At 44.1% G+C, this 17500-nt stretch overlaps 1 protein-coding gene across 1 annotated transcript in view; it reads left to right on the top strand.

Moving 5' to 3' along the window:
* Nucleotides 1–17500, top strand: part of kcnq1.2 (potassium voltage-gated channel, KQT-like subfamily, member 1.2) — a gene marked incomplete at its 5' end in the record, with an annotated part of 482784 nt that overhangs the window by 321929 nt on the left and 143355 nt on the right. The window contains one exon of the mRNA XM_080737216.1: nt 3790–3851. Coding sequence (XP_080593342.1) covers nt 3790–3851 — 62 coding nt within the window. The remainder of the gene's footprint in view (nt 1–3789; nt 3852–17500) is intronic.

The following is a 17500-nucleotide window of genomic DNA, read 5'->3' as shown; positions in this document are numbered from 1 at the left end:
TGAATGCCCTACAACATGCTACACAAAACACACTACGCTGCACACAACATGCTCCAGAACTGGACATGTTCAGTCTTTTGCTAGGAGAGGCAGAATTGAGGTGGTTGTAGAGTGGACCTTTAGTTTGCTACTGCTGCAGGACCAAACCTAAATAAGCCAGAGACATTTTCCTGTTGCACATTTGAACTAAATATTCTCAATCTCAACTCTCAATTCACCCTTCTGGTTGGTCACTGACCATAGTTTACAGTTTACAGTTTAGGCACTTAGTAGACGCTTTTAATCCAAAGCGACTTACAATAAGCAGATAATACATCACTATAATAAACAAGATAACATGTCGGAACATCAACAACAATATAACAAATGCATATGAATATACATCTAAAAAAAAATATATATAATCAGTAAAGAAAAAAGGATTCTAAAAAACCTAGAAACAAATGCTAACTAGCTACATGTATGGTCATTGAGTGTTTCAGTAGTGGTTTAGGTGGAGTCTGAAAAGGTGAGTCTTCAGTCCACGGTGCTGGTTCCACCTTTTATTTTATTTATTTATTTATTTATTTATTTATTTGTCAGGGACAAAGCACATTGATCAACATGTCAGTTTTTCAACATCAATGTAAATATGCCAGATTTATCCATGAGCTAATTTCCATCTGTAGTCCCTGGGCAGGCTGTACAAAAGTGAAGGTAAGGCTATCCTTACAAAACATACTATACATACAATACGGTACAAAACAAAACATAACAAAACAAAACAGTACAGTACAACATTAAGGGGACATACTTATAGCAAGTTGAGTGACTCCAGTGACAGATGGAGCCGATAGTTACCCATGATTGTAAGTTTGACTTGCTCTAAGCCACCTCTTACGGCCAGAGCCGACAACAGTAACATTTTAGTAAATAGTAATAGTAAATAGTAATAGTAAATAGTAATAGTAAAATAGTAATAGTAAAATAGTAAATTGTTAAAGGGACTAGTACTAGCCAATTATGAGCAACTCCAGTAACAGATGGAGCAGATAATTACTCATGATTACAAATTTGATTTGATTTTTTATGTTGAATTTGTTAAAACATAATTTTTGGAGAATTAAAAACATTTAAAAACATGCTGGGTCACTATACTGCCACTGAGCATCTCCATTTTACTGAAACCAAGTTTGAAATTAGAATTGAACATACAGAATAACAATACGAAGCAACTGAATTAAAATGGTAGTGGATGGAGTGTCCCACCAAGACACAGCAAGACACAGCAACCAATGGGTGTGAAGAGGGGCGGGACAACGGGCGGGACTTGACAAAGGGTGAATTCCTATACCAATCGCTCGGCTAGCGCTAAATGCTTTTGTTTGTTTTCTAACGAGGCTGAAAGAGAGTTGCCACATTTGACAGATTCTATGAGTGAAACAAGCGAACTGGTCTATGAAAACAAGCCCAAAAGAAGCGACCATTTTCACCACTTGAACCCTATTACATCAGATTTGTTTTACTAATCTTGAAAGCAACATCCAACTAAGCAACTATACACTTTGGAAAATAAACATAAACAAAAGCAAACTATGAATATTTACAAGCGACTTAACAGGAAGACCTAAAGGCACTTATAATGAGCAGTCTTGGCAACAGACTGGCAGACAGTGATTAACGCAAAAACAATATTCTTTCTTCTGACTAGAGTTTGTGCTTAGTCTGTGCCAACTAAATGCCACAGACTGCCAGCCTGAAGGAGTTGGAAAGAGTTTCTTGTAGTCTCTTTGGCGTGGAGTCACCTTAAAAATACCTGAAAGTTGTACTTAAAGTAAATGTACTTAGTTACTTTCACTGTCAGAGGGGGGATATCAAAACGGAGGCATGGATCTCCCCATCCCCCATCCCTCCAGCAAATACAAACCTGTGTATGTTTATACACACACCGCGCGCGCACACACACACACACACACACACACACACACACACACACACACACACACACACACACACACACACACACACACACACACACACACACACAGATGCAATCTTGCCTGTTTGTCCTAGAATGGCGCCTGTGATTTTATGGAGCCACTCTGTCAGGGACCCTGCATGTCTGATCATTACACTGCAAGACAACTCCTCCTCTTTACTGTAGGATGCAATGGTCCAGCCCCTTTTCGACTGCAGCTTTAGCACCACACCACACCACACTACACCACACCACACCACACCACATAAAAATATCTACATTTTCCATTACACAAAAGTACCCCTATCGGTAAGAAACAAATTGACCCTTTTAACTGTGATTATAATACAATATAAATTTGTATTACAACTATCCTAAATTATAATACACTATAATGGATTATAACTGTGATTATAATACACTTTAAAGTATTAATGTATTACTATGATAATTATAATTCACTATAATAGATTATAATAGTAGTCACAACTCAATAGAACCTATTATCATGTATTACAACTATATCCTGGTGGTCTAAATGAAAAGTCAGTGAGTGATCAGTCATTATGAAGTGTTTGGCCCCGTTTGGCCTAGCTCAGACCTACTCTAGAGTGGATACTTTTTAGTACCACGTTTAGTACCACCTTCACACCACTCTACCCAGTTCCTTGTAGTGGAAAACCTGTCACAAGTGGGCGGTGTGGTGTGGAGTGGTGTGGTGTCGGGCCTGTGGAAAAGGGGCTTACTGGCTGAGAGAGACTCTTTACAGGACCATGGTGTGTGTATCAGTGTGTGTGTGTGCGTGTATGTGTACTCAATACTGCAATGTAGAAATATGTTACAAGTAAAAGTCCGGAATTTGAAATATACTTGAGTAAAAGTGTGAAAGTGTTGGCATCAAAATGTACTTAAATAAAGTACCAAAAGTAAAAGTACAAAATGTTTGAAAATAGCAGATCTGCAAGCTCACAGCACGTCGCATCTTTTCAAATAGCCATGGTATAAAATAGGGCTAAAGTGATTTATGTATGAATATTATAATTTATATCTGCAAAGTAACTATTAAATAAAGTTTTCAAATAAATGTAGTGGAGTAAAAGTAAAATATTTGTATCCGAGATGTTGTGGAGTAGAAGTAAAAGTATTGGAAATTGGAAATACTAAAACAAAGTACAAATACATCAACATTGTACTCAAGTACAGTACTTCAGTAAATGTACTTGGTTACTTTACACCACTGTGTGTGTGTGTGTGTGTGTGTGTGTGTGTGTGTGTGTGTGTGTGTGTGTGTGTGTGTGTGTGTGTGTGTGTGTGTGTGTGTGTGTGTGTGTGTGTGTGTGTGTGTGTGTGTGTGTGTGTGTGTGTGTGCGCGCGCGTGCGTGCGTGCGTGCGTGCGTAACATACACCGTGCAGCTCAGCATGGGGTTAATGTCAGGTGATTGAATCAGTCTAGTTCACTGATAAGAATGGCCCTCTATGCCATAGCGCATACAGCCTCATTTAGCATCCAATTAGATTACAGCATCTCAGCCACTCAGCATCTCTTAGCCCAGTAAACTCACTTTCTATCCAATCATACCGGAGAGATCAAGTTACCGCTATTAAATCAATGTGATCGTGATTTGAATAATACCGGACGATTATTCATTTCATGTGTTTCGAGTCGATCAGACCCAATGAGATTACGCTGCGTAAGGGAATCAATTACTAATTGGGAATGTGTGTGTGTGTGTGTGTGTGTGTGTGTGTGTGTGTGTGTGTGTGTGTGTGTGTGTGTGTGTGCGTGTGCGTGTGCGTCCATGTGTGTGTGTGCATATTTTTTCTCCCTCCAGGAAAAGGAGAGGAGAAAGAATTGAACACTATTGGAGCTCGGCTGATCAGGCTAGAAGATAAGGTCAGTGCACTGTTCTGTTTGCTTTGTTTGTGTTTACGAGATTTATGTGAGAGAGATTCCGCTGATTGTATCACCTTTGACTGTGCTGGTGTGTGTGTGCGTGTGCGAGTGCTTTTGAGTGTGTGTGTGTGTATGTGTGTGTGTGTGTGTAGCCAGTCTTATCAGATGAGTGTGTGTGGTGCGCTCCTTTGAAAAGGCCATGTTATGGCTGAGTTGGTTCCGTGTGCGCCGACGTCAAACAAATACCTCCGTTTTATCCCCACGTGCTTATCGGCATCTGTTCAGTTACATAAAACATCATATATTATGCCTGCTCCTGGGGAATATACTCCGCATCTTTGTGGTGTTCTTTCTTTCTTTCTTTCTTTCTTTCTTTCTTTCTTTCTTTCTTTCTTTCTAGCTGTTGACCATGCAGTGGCCATTTTCTTCTCACCTGTCAAGAGGACAGGTTTATGTATAGCTATTTGTTTTTGACATGTGCTAGGTTTTTTCTGCAATGCCTGGGAAAGCTTGCACAAAGAATATCATCCACTTTCTTTGTGTATATATACAATCTTTGTATAATTATCAGCCAGTGTGAAGGCAGCATTGGGCCAGAGAGTATGGCATTAGGAGACTAAAGGCATGGCCCGCAGACAGCAGCTGTGCTATGTGTGTAGTGTGTTGTGTTGTCCCATCTGGGACGCGGGCACAACCCCATGATGCCACCACCATGGCAGCATGATGCCAGCCTGCATGGAGAGAGACAGAGAGAGAGAGAGAGAGAGAGAGAGAGAGAGAGAGAGAGAGAGAGAGCTGCTTGGGACATTGCTTGTTGCACAGGCGCGTGCATTCCTGTTTGTCGGTGTGTTTGTATGTGACTGTTTGGTCGTGTGTGTGCCTGTTTGTTTGCCTCCCTTCCTGTTTATTGATGCTCTTATATGTGGATGTTGTGTGTATATGTATGTACGTGCTCGGGAGTGTGTGTCTGCTTGCGTGCGGGTGCAACTGTGTGCGGATATATGCTTGTGTCCCTGTGTGTGTATGTTTGTGTGCACGTGTGACTTACGGATGTATGGCTGTCCATAGAGTGTGTTTGCGTCCCACTTAACAGATAAGTGGGGAGACGGGTGGGCTGCCTGCATGTTTTATTTTAATTATCGACTGTGTCCCAGCTTGGATCAATGGAAACTAAGGTATATCGTATCATCTGCATAACGTGTACTTTTTCACCTTTTGGTACATCAAATATATTTTGAATTTCGACACCAACACTTCCGTCTTATTACCCGAGTCAAATGTTTAACTCGTCCAGTGCCACCACTAGATGGAGCCCAACTCCTGCTCAATGGCCCGGCCAAGGCCCATAGACCAGCGCTGTAGCTGCTCAAGCCCTGCGCAGCCGTGACGTGTGCGATGACTTTTGTGCGTGTCCTCACTATGCGCCGGAAGGCCTTGGCTTCCATTACCTCTAGGCTAATGTTATTGTTAGAAGCAATTTTTTCGGCTATTTTGCCGCGAATAAAGGCTGTCCTCTTCCAGAAAAGCATAGATTCGGAGAAAATGGGCTTCAAAGTTGGCCATCTGCATTGGATTACGTTGAATAAATCTGCGGAATATGACGATACTAGCGTTAGTAAACGTAGGACGACCTCGGACCACCTACGTTTTCAAGAATCAGCTCACGGTAAGGACCAAAGCACAGCGTCGCTAGCCGACAAAATGAGCCGAACTAGTTCGGGATCGGCACTCCAAATTGCGTCGCTAGCCGACAAATTGAGCCGAACGTTCGGGATAGGCACTAGAAGAGTTTTGAATACAGGTATTTTACTTTTAAACAGAGTTTTTCTACATTGTGATCTTGCTGCTCTACTTTAACTCATGAGTAAAATAATGAATCTTCACCAGTGCCCCACGGTAACTCTGGCCCGGGCTCGTCGTCCCGTCAGGGGCGATGATGTCCTCCTGTGTTGTCTGTGGAGAGAAGGTTCTCAGGCCTCCTGTGTTATGGACAGAGAGGTAATGATGCTGAACCCAACGCCAGGCCATGTAAACTCCCAGCTCTAAAGACCTCCCTCAGTGATTGAGTTATGGACCATTTGCTCTGGGCTACATGTTATGATCCTAATCTGTTGATTGGAAACATAAACTTTGTGTGTGTGTGTGTGTGTGTGAGGGGGTACCTTCTCTATCCTATCCCATGCCCCATGTCTCTCACACTCACTCTTGCTGTATTCACAGCCAGGGGCGTCGCACCAAATTCTGGGCCCTGGGTACAAGGATTCACTGCGGGCCCCCCATGTATGTTCTTCATAGGGGGAGGGGGTTTAACCCATTTAGACTGGGAATGCATTATTACGCATTATTTAGTGCTTTAACTATTGAAATATAGCATTTTTGAAGAATCATGATTTATTTTGTCAGTGGTGCTCAAACTCTTTCATGGGAAGGACCCCCAATATGATATGTATTTGGCCACGGACCCTCATCTCAAAATATTTAGTTCCAGGGACCCCCCCCCAGAAGCAAAATTTGAGTTACAACTGTTTGCTTAAAAGATCTACAAGCTCGCAGCGTGGCACTCGGTGGCGCGCCGTGAGCTTGTAGATCTGCTATTTTTCAATAGCTAAAGTATAAAATAATTAAGGCCCCTCCACCTTGGGCCCTAGTAACTCAGTCCCACTTTTCTCCCCCTTCTGACGCCCCTGTTCACAGCGCCTAGCACGGCCCCCCAAATCAGATTTGTGGCCTATTGTATATTCCACATTGGAATCAGATTGTTTTATATCAAGTCGGAACAACATAAAACCACATGGAAAGGGGATTTTTGCTGAACATAATGAACCACATTTGTTAGTACAGTGTATAGAGCGAGTTTGGTCTTCAACGTTTTTTTTTTTTTTTTTTTTTTTTTTCAGGCCAAGGACCCCTTAGCGGTAACTACATGTTGCATGACATAGATTTTAGTTTCATAGATTTTTTCAGACATTTAACCACTTGATTAACCATCAACACTTGATCCATTGGCTCTGTAATTGGTGTTCTCTTTTTACACCAACTCTCAGAAAATAGCACAACGTGCGGTGGTGCGACGAATTGTGAGCTTGTACGGAGTCGCGCCCATGTTGTTACGTCCTTGCAATGGTATCAGGCCAATGACGGGTCATTACACAGATCTGATCACGTGCAGCTAACAGGGTGGACACAAGAAAACAAATCACAAATCTGTATGAAACCTTTCTCAACTCAACTCAAACTCAAACTCTATGTATAAAGCACATAATATGTGCTTGTTATTACAAAGACCAAAGGTTGACCAAAGTACTGCACAGAAACAAGATTGACAAAGATAAAGACAACTGATTTAGAAATGATCGGTTTTCTTTATCTTTGTCGAGAAAAGGAAAGGAGGAATAACAAAGGCCCGGTCACCTCTGGTCTTACAAGTGGTTTTGAGCTCAGTCAAGAGCGACTGGTCAGCTGACCTCAGGCTCCTTCCTCCAGTGGGCAGAAACAAGACAGAGGGTGTCTGTGAGCCAAAGGTTCCACAGTTCAATCCCCCTCAGACCGGCCGGGGGAGGAGCAAGGCACTGGAACCCCCAACCCCAGTGCTGAACCCCCAACCCCAGTGCTGAACCCCCAATCCCAGTGCTTCAGAGCAGCTTTTCAGTGGCCAATTTAGCTTACGTACCAGGGATGTGCAGAGAATGTTAAGAGAGGCAGGGGCTGAAATATCTAAAAGGGCCTTTTGGTAAAAATATCGAAAATAGCCGACCTCCAAGCTCACAACGCGTCGCGCTGCGACGCGTTGTGAGCTTGGAGGTCGGCTATTTTCGGTGCTTGATCCCACACTGAACAAAGCATAATCAAGTCAATACTGGAGATGTGGCGTACAGCATGGATTTCTACACAGAGAGGGCAATTCTTTCAACATAAGATGCTGCGTTCAAGTTCAGGAGTGTTTGGACATGGCAATTCTCTTGAATGCTGCCTTCAGGTATGGCATGGTATGCATTTCATGGTCGGGAGAGGGCACATTTTACAGATGGATAAAAGGGCCGGGTCTCAAGCCCCCTTTTGTATCTATGTGTGCACGTGCCTGTTAAGTGCTGTGGTTGTGCTGTTTTTTTTTGCGTGCGTGCGAAGTAGGGCGTTAGCGGAAAAGCACACATGCTCAGCGTACCTACCTGGGATAAATAAAGGTACAAATACCCCCCCAAAAAAAGACACATAAGTAACCGGTGGATAAGTGGGCGCTAAAATCGTTGGCAACTCGGAAACCCGAGCTGCGTTTTCCACATGGCGAGCGACCGGAACAGAGAAATACCCCCAGAACTCCCCTCCTCTGTTTAATTACTATGTAGCTCAGAGTGTCCCCTCCTCTTCCCCGCCCTCCTCCCCTCTTAAGTCTTGCTTGTGTGAAACTCTTGTTTTGATGCTTGATGGGCGGCCCCCGCACACCTGCTGTGTCCCCCCCACCTCCCCCCACCTGCCCCGGGGCGGAGCAGGTGGATATATGCATTGGTAATGGTCCTGTGTTACTGTTGTTGACTAAAACTAACGACGAAAAATGTTCGTCGACTGCCTTTTTTTTCCACTGACGAAAATAAATAAATAATAACTAAGCTATGATGACTAAAACCAAGACTAAGTATATTGACAATTTCGTCAACAAATAAAAACTAGGCTAAAATGTTATAGGGAGGGACTATAGTGGAGAAGAGCTCCGTTTGGTGAAGATCTGCAGATCAGCTATTTTCTGCACGCAACCAAGTGTAAAATCGGCCTTCAAGCCATCGGCCATCAAGGCCCGCCAAGAGACATTTGTGTCGACTAAATCAACTGTAGATTTAATCGACTAAAATCTTATTATATTTAGTCGACTAAAACTAGACTAAAACTAAAACATTTCAGATTACTAAAATATGACTAAAACTAAACAGAATTTTATTCAAAAGACTATGACTAAAACTAAATCTCTGTACAAAATCAACACTGTGGAGTAGGTGGATATGCGTTGCTATCGTCCAAGGTAGGGCTGTCACGAAATGTACGTTGAAAATTAATTGTCACACAAATAATTGCGATTTGGCATTGAACACATAGGATTATCATGAATACAATTTAAAATTCTGTTTGTTTTTTAGGCTTCATAATCACCATCATAAGAGGTTGTTGGCCCGGCAGTGACTTTATTTTTTGCATTGTCTGGCTGCGCGTGCACGGCTGTGGGGCATGTGCATTGTGCACGGCTGTGGAGCGCGTGCACGGCTGTGGGGCGCGTGCACGGCTGTGGGGCATGTGCATTGTGCACGGCTGTGGAGCGCGTGCACGGCTGTGGGGCATGTGCACGGTTGTGGGGCATGTGCATTGTGCACGGCTGTGGGGCGCGTGCACGGCTGTGGAGCGCGTGCACGGCTGTGGGGCGCGTGCACGGCTGTGGGGCATGTGCATTGTGCACGGCTGTGGAGCGCGTGCACGGCTGTGGGGCATGTGCACGGCTGTGGGGCGCGTGCACGGCTGTGGGGCATGTGCACGGCTGTGGGGCATGTGCACGGCTGTGGGGCGCATGCACGGCTGTGGGGCGCGTGCACGGCTGTGGGGCATGTGCAGTGCACGGCTGTGGGGCGCGTGCACGGCTGTGGAGCGTGTGCACGACTGTGGGGCGCGTGCACGGCTGTGGGGCGTGTGCACGGCTGTGGAGCGTGTGCACGACTGTGGGGCGCGTGCACGGCTGTGGGGCACGCATGTGCGTGTGTGTGCGCGCCTGTGTACATGCATGCGAACTTGCATCACTACTATACTTGTGAGGGACAGATGTCCCCTCCCCAAACGTATTGAGAAATAAACATTGTTGTGAGGACAGTTTTCCCGGTCCCCTCACCAGAGAAATGGTTGTTTTTAATGGTTAACTCATTCACTGCCCCAGGAAACAGGGTGTCAAAAGGGGGGGAAAAGTGGGACTGAGTTACTAGGGCCCAAGGTTGAGAGGCCTTGATTATTTTATACTTTAGCTATTGGAAAAATAGCAGATATACAAGCGGTGCCGTGAATCCTTGTACCCAGGGCCCAGAATTTGGTGCGACACCCCTGCCAGTGTTTTTCTTACCTTTTTCAGTCACAGAACATTCATCTCCGGTTCGAAGACATCTCTGTGCTTAGGGTCCATTTGGTTCCATTTGTACACTGTCAGAGTTATAGGGGAGACCTTGAAATTCGAAAGTTTGAGAAACACTGGTATAGAAACACAAACGTGTGTTTGCACGTGCATGTGCGTGCGTGCGTGTATATACACAGCTTAAAGAGGAAACTGTTTCAGTGCGTGCGTGCGTGCGTGCGTGTAAGTGTATCTTCCCATGCCTTGGCCAATACTCACTCCTCCTGGTATTAAAGCCTCTGGGCTTTCTTTTTATTGGACTTTCTTTATTTCTCATTCATTCTTTGCCTTTCCCCTCAGACTGCCTGTCAGACAGCAGACTGTCAGTGTGGGCAGCTTCAGTTTGCCGGAGCTTCCATACAAACCGTAGGGGAATCATTTTCCTGTCGCTCCTTTGTCAGCACATCACATTGTAGGTGCATTTATCTTGGGGTGGGGGGGGCGGGGGGAGGGGGGCGGCGGGGCTGATTGACAGCTCGGTGAGTAATACTGGCTTAATAACCTGGGTCCTGTACAGAGCCGGACAGTGATTTATAACGCTCACACACAAAGAGATGCACGCACACACACGCACACACACACACACACACACGCACACACGCACACGCACGCACACACACACACACACACACACACACACACACACACACACACACACACACACACACACACACAGGTTTGTATTACTATACTTACAAGGACATTTTGGGATTTTATGAATGATTTTCTTTTAATCAATTTAGCCACTTTTAACCGTAAGCCATAAGCCGAAAAATAGCAGATCTAACAGTACAAGCTCGCGCTGCGACATGCTGTGAGCTTATCGATCAGCTATTTTCCGGTTCACAGCACTGGCACGCAAATTATGTTTAACTGTAATTCCAACCCCTAAACCTGACCTCTAAATGTCTAAGGGCTGATAAATACTCCCCTTTATGAGACGAATGTATTTCGGTTCGGCTCTGTCCTAACTACGACATGACGTCATTCAGAGGTTCGGGTCGGAGATTCGGGGGAGGGACTGGTACCGTCATTAATTCGGCTGTTTCGGTGCTGCCGAGGTGTTGTGACTCCCCGAACCGAACCGAAATAAATTCGACTCTAAAAGTGGAGTATACATGCTTCGGCCCGGATCCGAAACCCCAAACGTGAAACGTTTTCTAATTGTAAGCCATCTCTAAAAATCTATACTTGTATGTTTGTGGGGACATTTGGTCCTCGCAAGAATAGGAGTACACACACGCACACGCACACACGCACGCACGCACGCACGCACGCACACACACACACACACACACACACACACACACACACACACACACACACACGCACGTTGTCTTTCTCTCTTTCACGTCTCACACATATAACCTACACAGAGTTGATTAATCGGTGTGTGTCCCCTCCCCCCCGGCCCGGCAGTGAATTGGTAAACGGAGATGGATGGAGCAGTGTGACAGAGTGTTATCTTTCTGTCAGACTCACTGGGTGAAAAATAGGAGAAAGACAGGCTGGGACACACTGACCCATAACTCAGACTGGAGGAACTGCTGGTGGTGGGAGATGTTCCTTTTCTGTCTGGACCCTCCGGAGGGGGACCCCCGGGGGGTGGGGGGTGGGTTGGTGTGGGCAGGGGCGTCACAACGGGTAGGAAAGTGGGACTGAGTTACTGGGGCCCAAGGTGGAGGGGCCCTAATAACTTTATCTATTGAAAAATAGCAGATATACAAGCTCACAGCGCGAGCTTGTAGATCTGCTATTTTTGAAAAGTTGTGAAAATGTGTGAAAATCTTTGAATATATGTATTTTTTAAGCGAACATTTCTAACTCAAATTTAGCTTCTGGGGGGGGGGGGTCCCTGGAACTAAATATTTTGAGATCGGGGTCCATGGCCAAATACATATCATCTTGGGGGTCCTTGACATAGGTTTCTTGCACACATTTTCACGATTTTTCAAAAATAGCAGATCTACAAGCTCGCAGCGCGGCACTCGGTGCCGCGCTGTGAGCTTGTATATCTGCTATTTTTCAATAGTTAACATTCATGGGGGGCCCACAGTGAATCCTTGTACCCAGGGCCCAGAATTTGGTGTGACGCCCCTGGGTATGGGGTGGAGGGGGTGGGGGGGGGCTCGACTCCCACAGGAATAGAGCTTCATGTCGTGACAGTTCCACAAGGAAATTGTACAAACTTGTATTTTCACATTGAGTCATAGTCGTCTATTAGACGTCTGTCTAAAAGTGAAAGTTATTTTGACGTGATGTGTTGTGAGCTTGTAGATCTGCTATGTTTTTGGTAATGAGATTTGGTGGTCCGACTTATTAAAGGACAACTTTGGCGAAATGTGTATTTTTTAGACACAATAAGCCAGCAATTTCATTATTACTATTTACAGCAACACTACTAGATCCCATAAGTTACATCTGCCCATGAAAGATTGCGGTGCATCTTGGGAATGGGCTTATTTTGTCTAAAAATACATATTTAGCCACGTATGTAGCCTGTATGCATGCCCCCACCCACTGAAATTAAAATAGTTAAAATCGCTAAAATGATAGAAAGCAGTAAATGAAAACATTTTAACACATATCTTTTCTTTTCAGGTGGTCCGAGACCCCTAGGGGGTCCTCAGAGTTACAACAGGGGGTCCTCCAAATCTTTGAGTGATAGAAACTTGTTTTTTTCCTTTTTTTATAATAACCACTTGAACCCTAGCATCCATATTCTGAGAACTTTAGCCAAACATAGCAGATCTACAAGCCCACAACGCCTCGCAGCGCGAGGCGTTGTGAGCTTGTAGATCGGCTATTTTCGCCAAAGAGGTTTGGTGTAGAGGGGAAAAAGAGCTGACAGTGAAAGGTAAAGTTTATTAAGTATTGACGGTTCAAGTGGTTACATATCTGATAACACAAATTGACATGAATCCAAAATACACTGATGATTGTGCTGTCAAACGATGAAACTATATGGAATCTGGGGGTCCCTGCTTCATCTCTCTCTCAACTAAGGGGTCATTGGCCTGAAAACGTTGAAGACCCCTGATCTAAAATATGAACCCTTTTGTAAAAAAAAGTGATTAAAATGAAGTCATATTGATACATTTCAAATATCATCAAAGTATTAATTCCCCTATAGGCACCCCTGGACTTGGCATCAGGGCACCCTAGGGTGCCACGGCCCCCACTTTGAGAGCGTCCTGCTCTAATGTAGCGCAGAGAGAGAGATATGTCCGGACATGTGTGCACTGTGCACTGCAGTGTTATTAGTGCTGCACGGAGTACTCTCCACGCACCATAAATCACACTCACTCTGCGCTTACGCTGCACTCCACCAGATTAGGACAAATCAGGCCTGGAAAGTATATACTAAGCGATTTTTCAAAAATAGCAGATCTACAAGCTCGCAGCGCGGCACTTGGTGCCGCGCTGTGAGCTTGTATATCTGCTATTTTTCAATAGTTAACATTCATAGGGGGCCCTCAGTGAATCCTTGTGCTGCACGGAGTACTCTCCACGCACCATAAATCACACTCACTCTGCGGTTACGCTGCACTCCACCAGATTAGGACAATTCAGGCCTGGAAAGTATATACTAAGCTGTGGTGTAAAGTAACTAAGTACATTTACTGTACTTAAGTACTGTACTTAAGTACAGTTTTGAGGTATTTGTACTTTACTTGAGTGTTTCCATTTTCTGATATTTTTGCTTCTACTCCACTACAATTATTTGAAAACTTTTGTTGCTAGTTACATTGTAGATTTGGATTATTATTACAAAACATACATTAACCAGTGCCACTTCAGCCCTATATACATTTCGGCTATTTGAAAATAGCCAAGCTCACAATGCGTTGCATCGCGACGCATTGTGAACTTGTAGATCTGCTATTTTCAAAAGATTTCATACGTTTTATATTTGAAAACTTGTGAAATGGGATTGTGCATAATAAGTACTTTCTACTTTTGAACTGAACGTATATTTTGATACCAGTACTTTTGTACTTTTACTCAAGTAAAGTTTGAATTCCAGACTTTTACTTGTAAGGCTGCAGCCACACCAAAATACCTAGAGTGGAATCCGCCAATGCATTTCAATGGGAATGGAGTGTTTTGCAGAAATCTTCTACCTGCATGAAACTGCTCCATTCTCATTGAAATGCATTGGCGGATTCCACTCTGGGTACTTTGGTGTGGCTGCAGCCTTACAAGTAAAAGTCTAAGGCTAAGATCACAATTTTCAATTTTCAAAAACATTTGACACATTTGGAATATGGCCATTCATAATGAATACTTTTACTCTGGTATCGTAAGTATTATTTTGATGCCAATATGTTTGTACTTTTACTTGAGTCAAATTTTTAAAACAGACCTTTATAACTTGTAAGTATTTTTCATATTTTCAAGTAAAACAAGAAACTAAATCAGAGTATTCTCTTTCCACCGCTGCACTTACAGTATTACGCACCATAAATCACACTTTGCTCGCCGCGGTTAAAAAACGTCTCCTCCACCATATTAGTACAAATATACCGTATATGCGCTACGACGTTATGTCACACTGCCTTCTATCACACATTAGCGGCGTGGGCGCACACAGAAGAATGCATTCCTGACCTTAACCCATTTAGGCTTAGAATTATTGAATGCTTTAACCAGTGAAACATAGAAGATATACAAGCTCACAGCACCGAGTGCCACACTGCAAGCTTGTAGAAAAAGTAGTGAAAAGGTGTGCAAATCTTTGAATATATGTATTTTCAAAGCGAACGGTTGTAACTCAGATTTTGCTTCTGGGGGGTCCCTGGAACTAAATATTTTGAGATAGGGGTTCCGTGGTCAAATACATCATTTTGGGGGTCCTTCACATGAAACGGTTTGAGTAGTCTCTCAAGAACAGACTAACTGAGCTCCAGTTAAGTGAAAAGGACTTTTTCTTTGACGATGGCTGGCCAGATTGCTGACATAGAAACATAGGGTTTTTCCAAAAAAAAAACCTTAGAAGGATTCAAAAGACACTTATAGAATCGGGTCAAAAATAGCAGATCTACAAGCTCGCAGCGCGGCACTCGGTGCCGCGCTGTGAGCTTGTATATCTGCTATTTTTCAATAGTTAAAGCATAAAACAATGATAAACAAGACTGTGTGCCCGTTCTGGACGGGTTAATAGCGTCTCAATTAGGTAAGTATGCTGTAAATTACAGCGAGGCCAAATAGTGGGAATACTTGAGGGCCGGGGCGCTGCAGCAGAGTGTTGTGTTTGTTCGGAGGAGTCCATCTGCAAAGCATTTTAAAAGAAGGGCCCCTCGCCTCTCCTATAGGGCAGGACCGGGGGGGTGGGGAGGGGGGGGGTGGGGAGGGTGTGTGTTTAGACTGGTCCGACCCCCAAGACCCCTCGCCGGGCCCCGGAGACCAGGGTCTTGGTAAACACACACACACACACACACACACACACACACACACGCGCAAATATACTGTGTTCTTCACATGCATTTATAAAACACAAAATGTGCATGCTGACAGAGTTGTAAATACATACTGTATGTGCTTGCCATGTGCGCGTGCGCGCGCACACACACACATTTTTTGGGGGGTTGGCGTGCGACAGTCCTATATCCTCCTAATGATCATTGTGTATTACTGTGTAAATATATACTGTGTGTGTATGTGTGTGTGTGTGTGCGTGTGTGTGTGCGTGCGTGCGTGCGTGCGTGCGTGCATGTTACACATGTTAATTACTGTACATGAGCTCTATATTCTGATTCTATTCTCTGTTCAATAAACAGTTCGGTTCAGGATACCAGTTTTGGAATTAGAAGCGATGATGATAAAACAACAACATGGGATCTGTAACAGTCCAATGAGATGCCAATACTTTGAATACAGGACTTTTAGTTGCAACAAACAGAATATGTTTATACTGCGGCATTGCTTCTTTAGTAAAAATCGGCTGGGTCTAGTGAAGTAACGTCAAGTCCTCGGAAAAAAAAAATTAGAACCGAAAATTCACTCCAAACCGCGGCAGCTCTGCGTGTCTTCAGGTTTGGGGTCTGAAGCTGCAGTGAGTTTACCCTCAGCGCTAACAGTTTACCCATCAGGAGGTCCTCTCTGTAGTGAAGACATGCTCAGGAGCGTCACAAGGGGGGGTGGGGGTGGGGGGAGGGGAGTGGGACCGAGTTACTAGGGCCCAAGGTGGAGGGAGGGGCCTTCATTATTTTATACTTTAGCTATTGAAAAATAGCAGCTATACAGCACGGCCACGCTGTGAACTCGTAGATCTGCCATTTTTGAAAAGTCGTGAAAATGTGCGCAAATCTTGAAATATAATGTATTTTTTAAGCGAACATTAACTCAAATTTTGCTTCAACTAAATATTTTGAGATGGGGGTCCGTTGCCAAATGCATATCATTTTGGGGGTCCTTGACATGAAAAGATTTGAGCACCACTGACATAGAAACATAGGTTTTTCAAAAAACCTTATAGCAGATCTACAAGCTCGCGGTGCGGCACCGAGTGCTGCGCTGCGATCTGAGCTTGTAGATCTGCTATTTTTCAATAGTTCAAACACAGTCTAAATGGGTAAAACCTCTACTCCTATGAAGAACATTCATAGGGGGCCCGCAGTGAATCCTTATACCCAGGCCAGGGCCCATAATTTGGTGCGACACCCCTGGACATGCTCATGCTGCTGATGAGTAGAAATAACAGACTATGGGACAGATTATGGCTCTTTGCAGCAAAACCACACTCTGCACTGGTAGCAGTTTAGATGGCACCTCACGCCACATGTGGCAGCGCTTTAACGAGCTTGTATTGGAAAGTCCAAACAAATCCCTTTTGCTTGGACATTCCTGAATTGGCACATTTTCCATGACTGCTGCCCGCCGTTGTTTTCGCCTCAAAACGGGCCCCAAAATGTTACAAACGATATTAAAAATATAGTCGTTTCAGTTCCCAACTGTTAGGGAATCACTGATGTATAAATGTTGATATTTGTTCAGTCCTTTGTGCATGGGAGAAACGGGAGTGTTTGTGATCTCAAGTTTTGAGTGCCGTGCAATTATTTGCCTCTGTGGAAAATAGCCGGTCATGTCTTTAGCCTTTTGGGATGGTGTTTATAGAGAACAGAATGCTACGGGTCGCAGTGACCCCACAGTGTTTGGAGATGTGAGAAAGGTCACAGTAAAGTCAGAGTCAGCACAGCAGTGGGGACTGGCCCATCATTAGACACAGAAATGTGAATGTGAACACAAGTTGATGTGCCATTTCAAAACTTCACTTTTCAGGCGATTTACAGAATATTGAGCTTGGTAGATCAGCTATATTTGCTATTTTTATGACCTTCTCTGACTTTGAAGTTTAAATCTACCAAGTGGGTGGATTCTGCTTTTCGGTGGGAATGGAGTGATATCTTGCCATTTGCAAGTTTCTGCAAAAACACGCTCCATTCTCCATAACAATTTGACAGGCAAAACAGGGAAAGAAACCTGTGGAAAAAATGCATTTGCAGTAGAGGCA

Source organism: Nannobrachium achirus, assembly GCF_963921795.1.
Source record: "Nannobrachium achirus genome assembly, chromosome: 11".
NCBI lineage: Eukaryota > Metazoa > Chordata > Actinopteri > Myctophiformes > Myctophidae > Nannobrachium > Nannobrachium achirus.
This window is presented reverse-complemented; position numbering and strand designations above follow the sequence as displayed.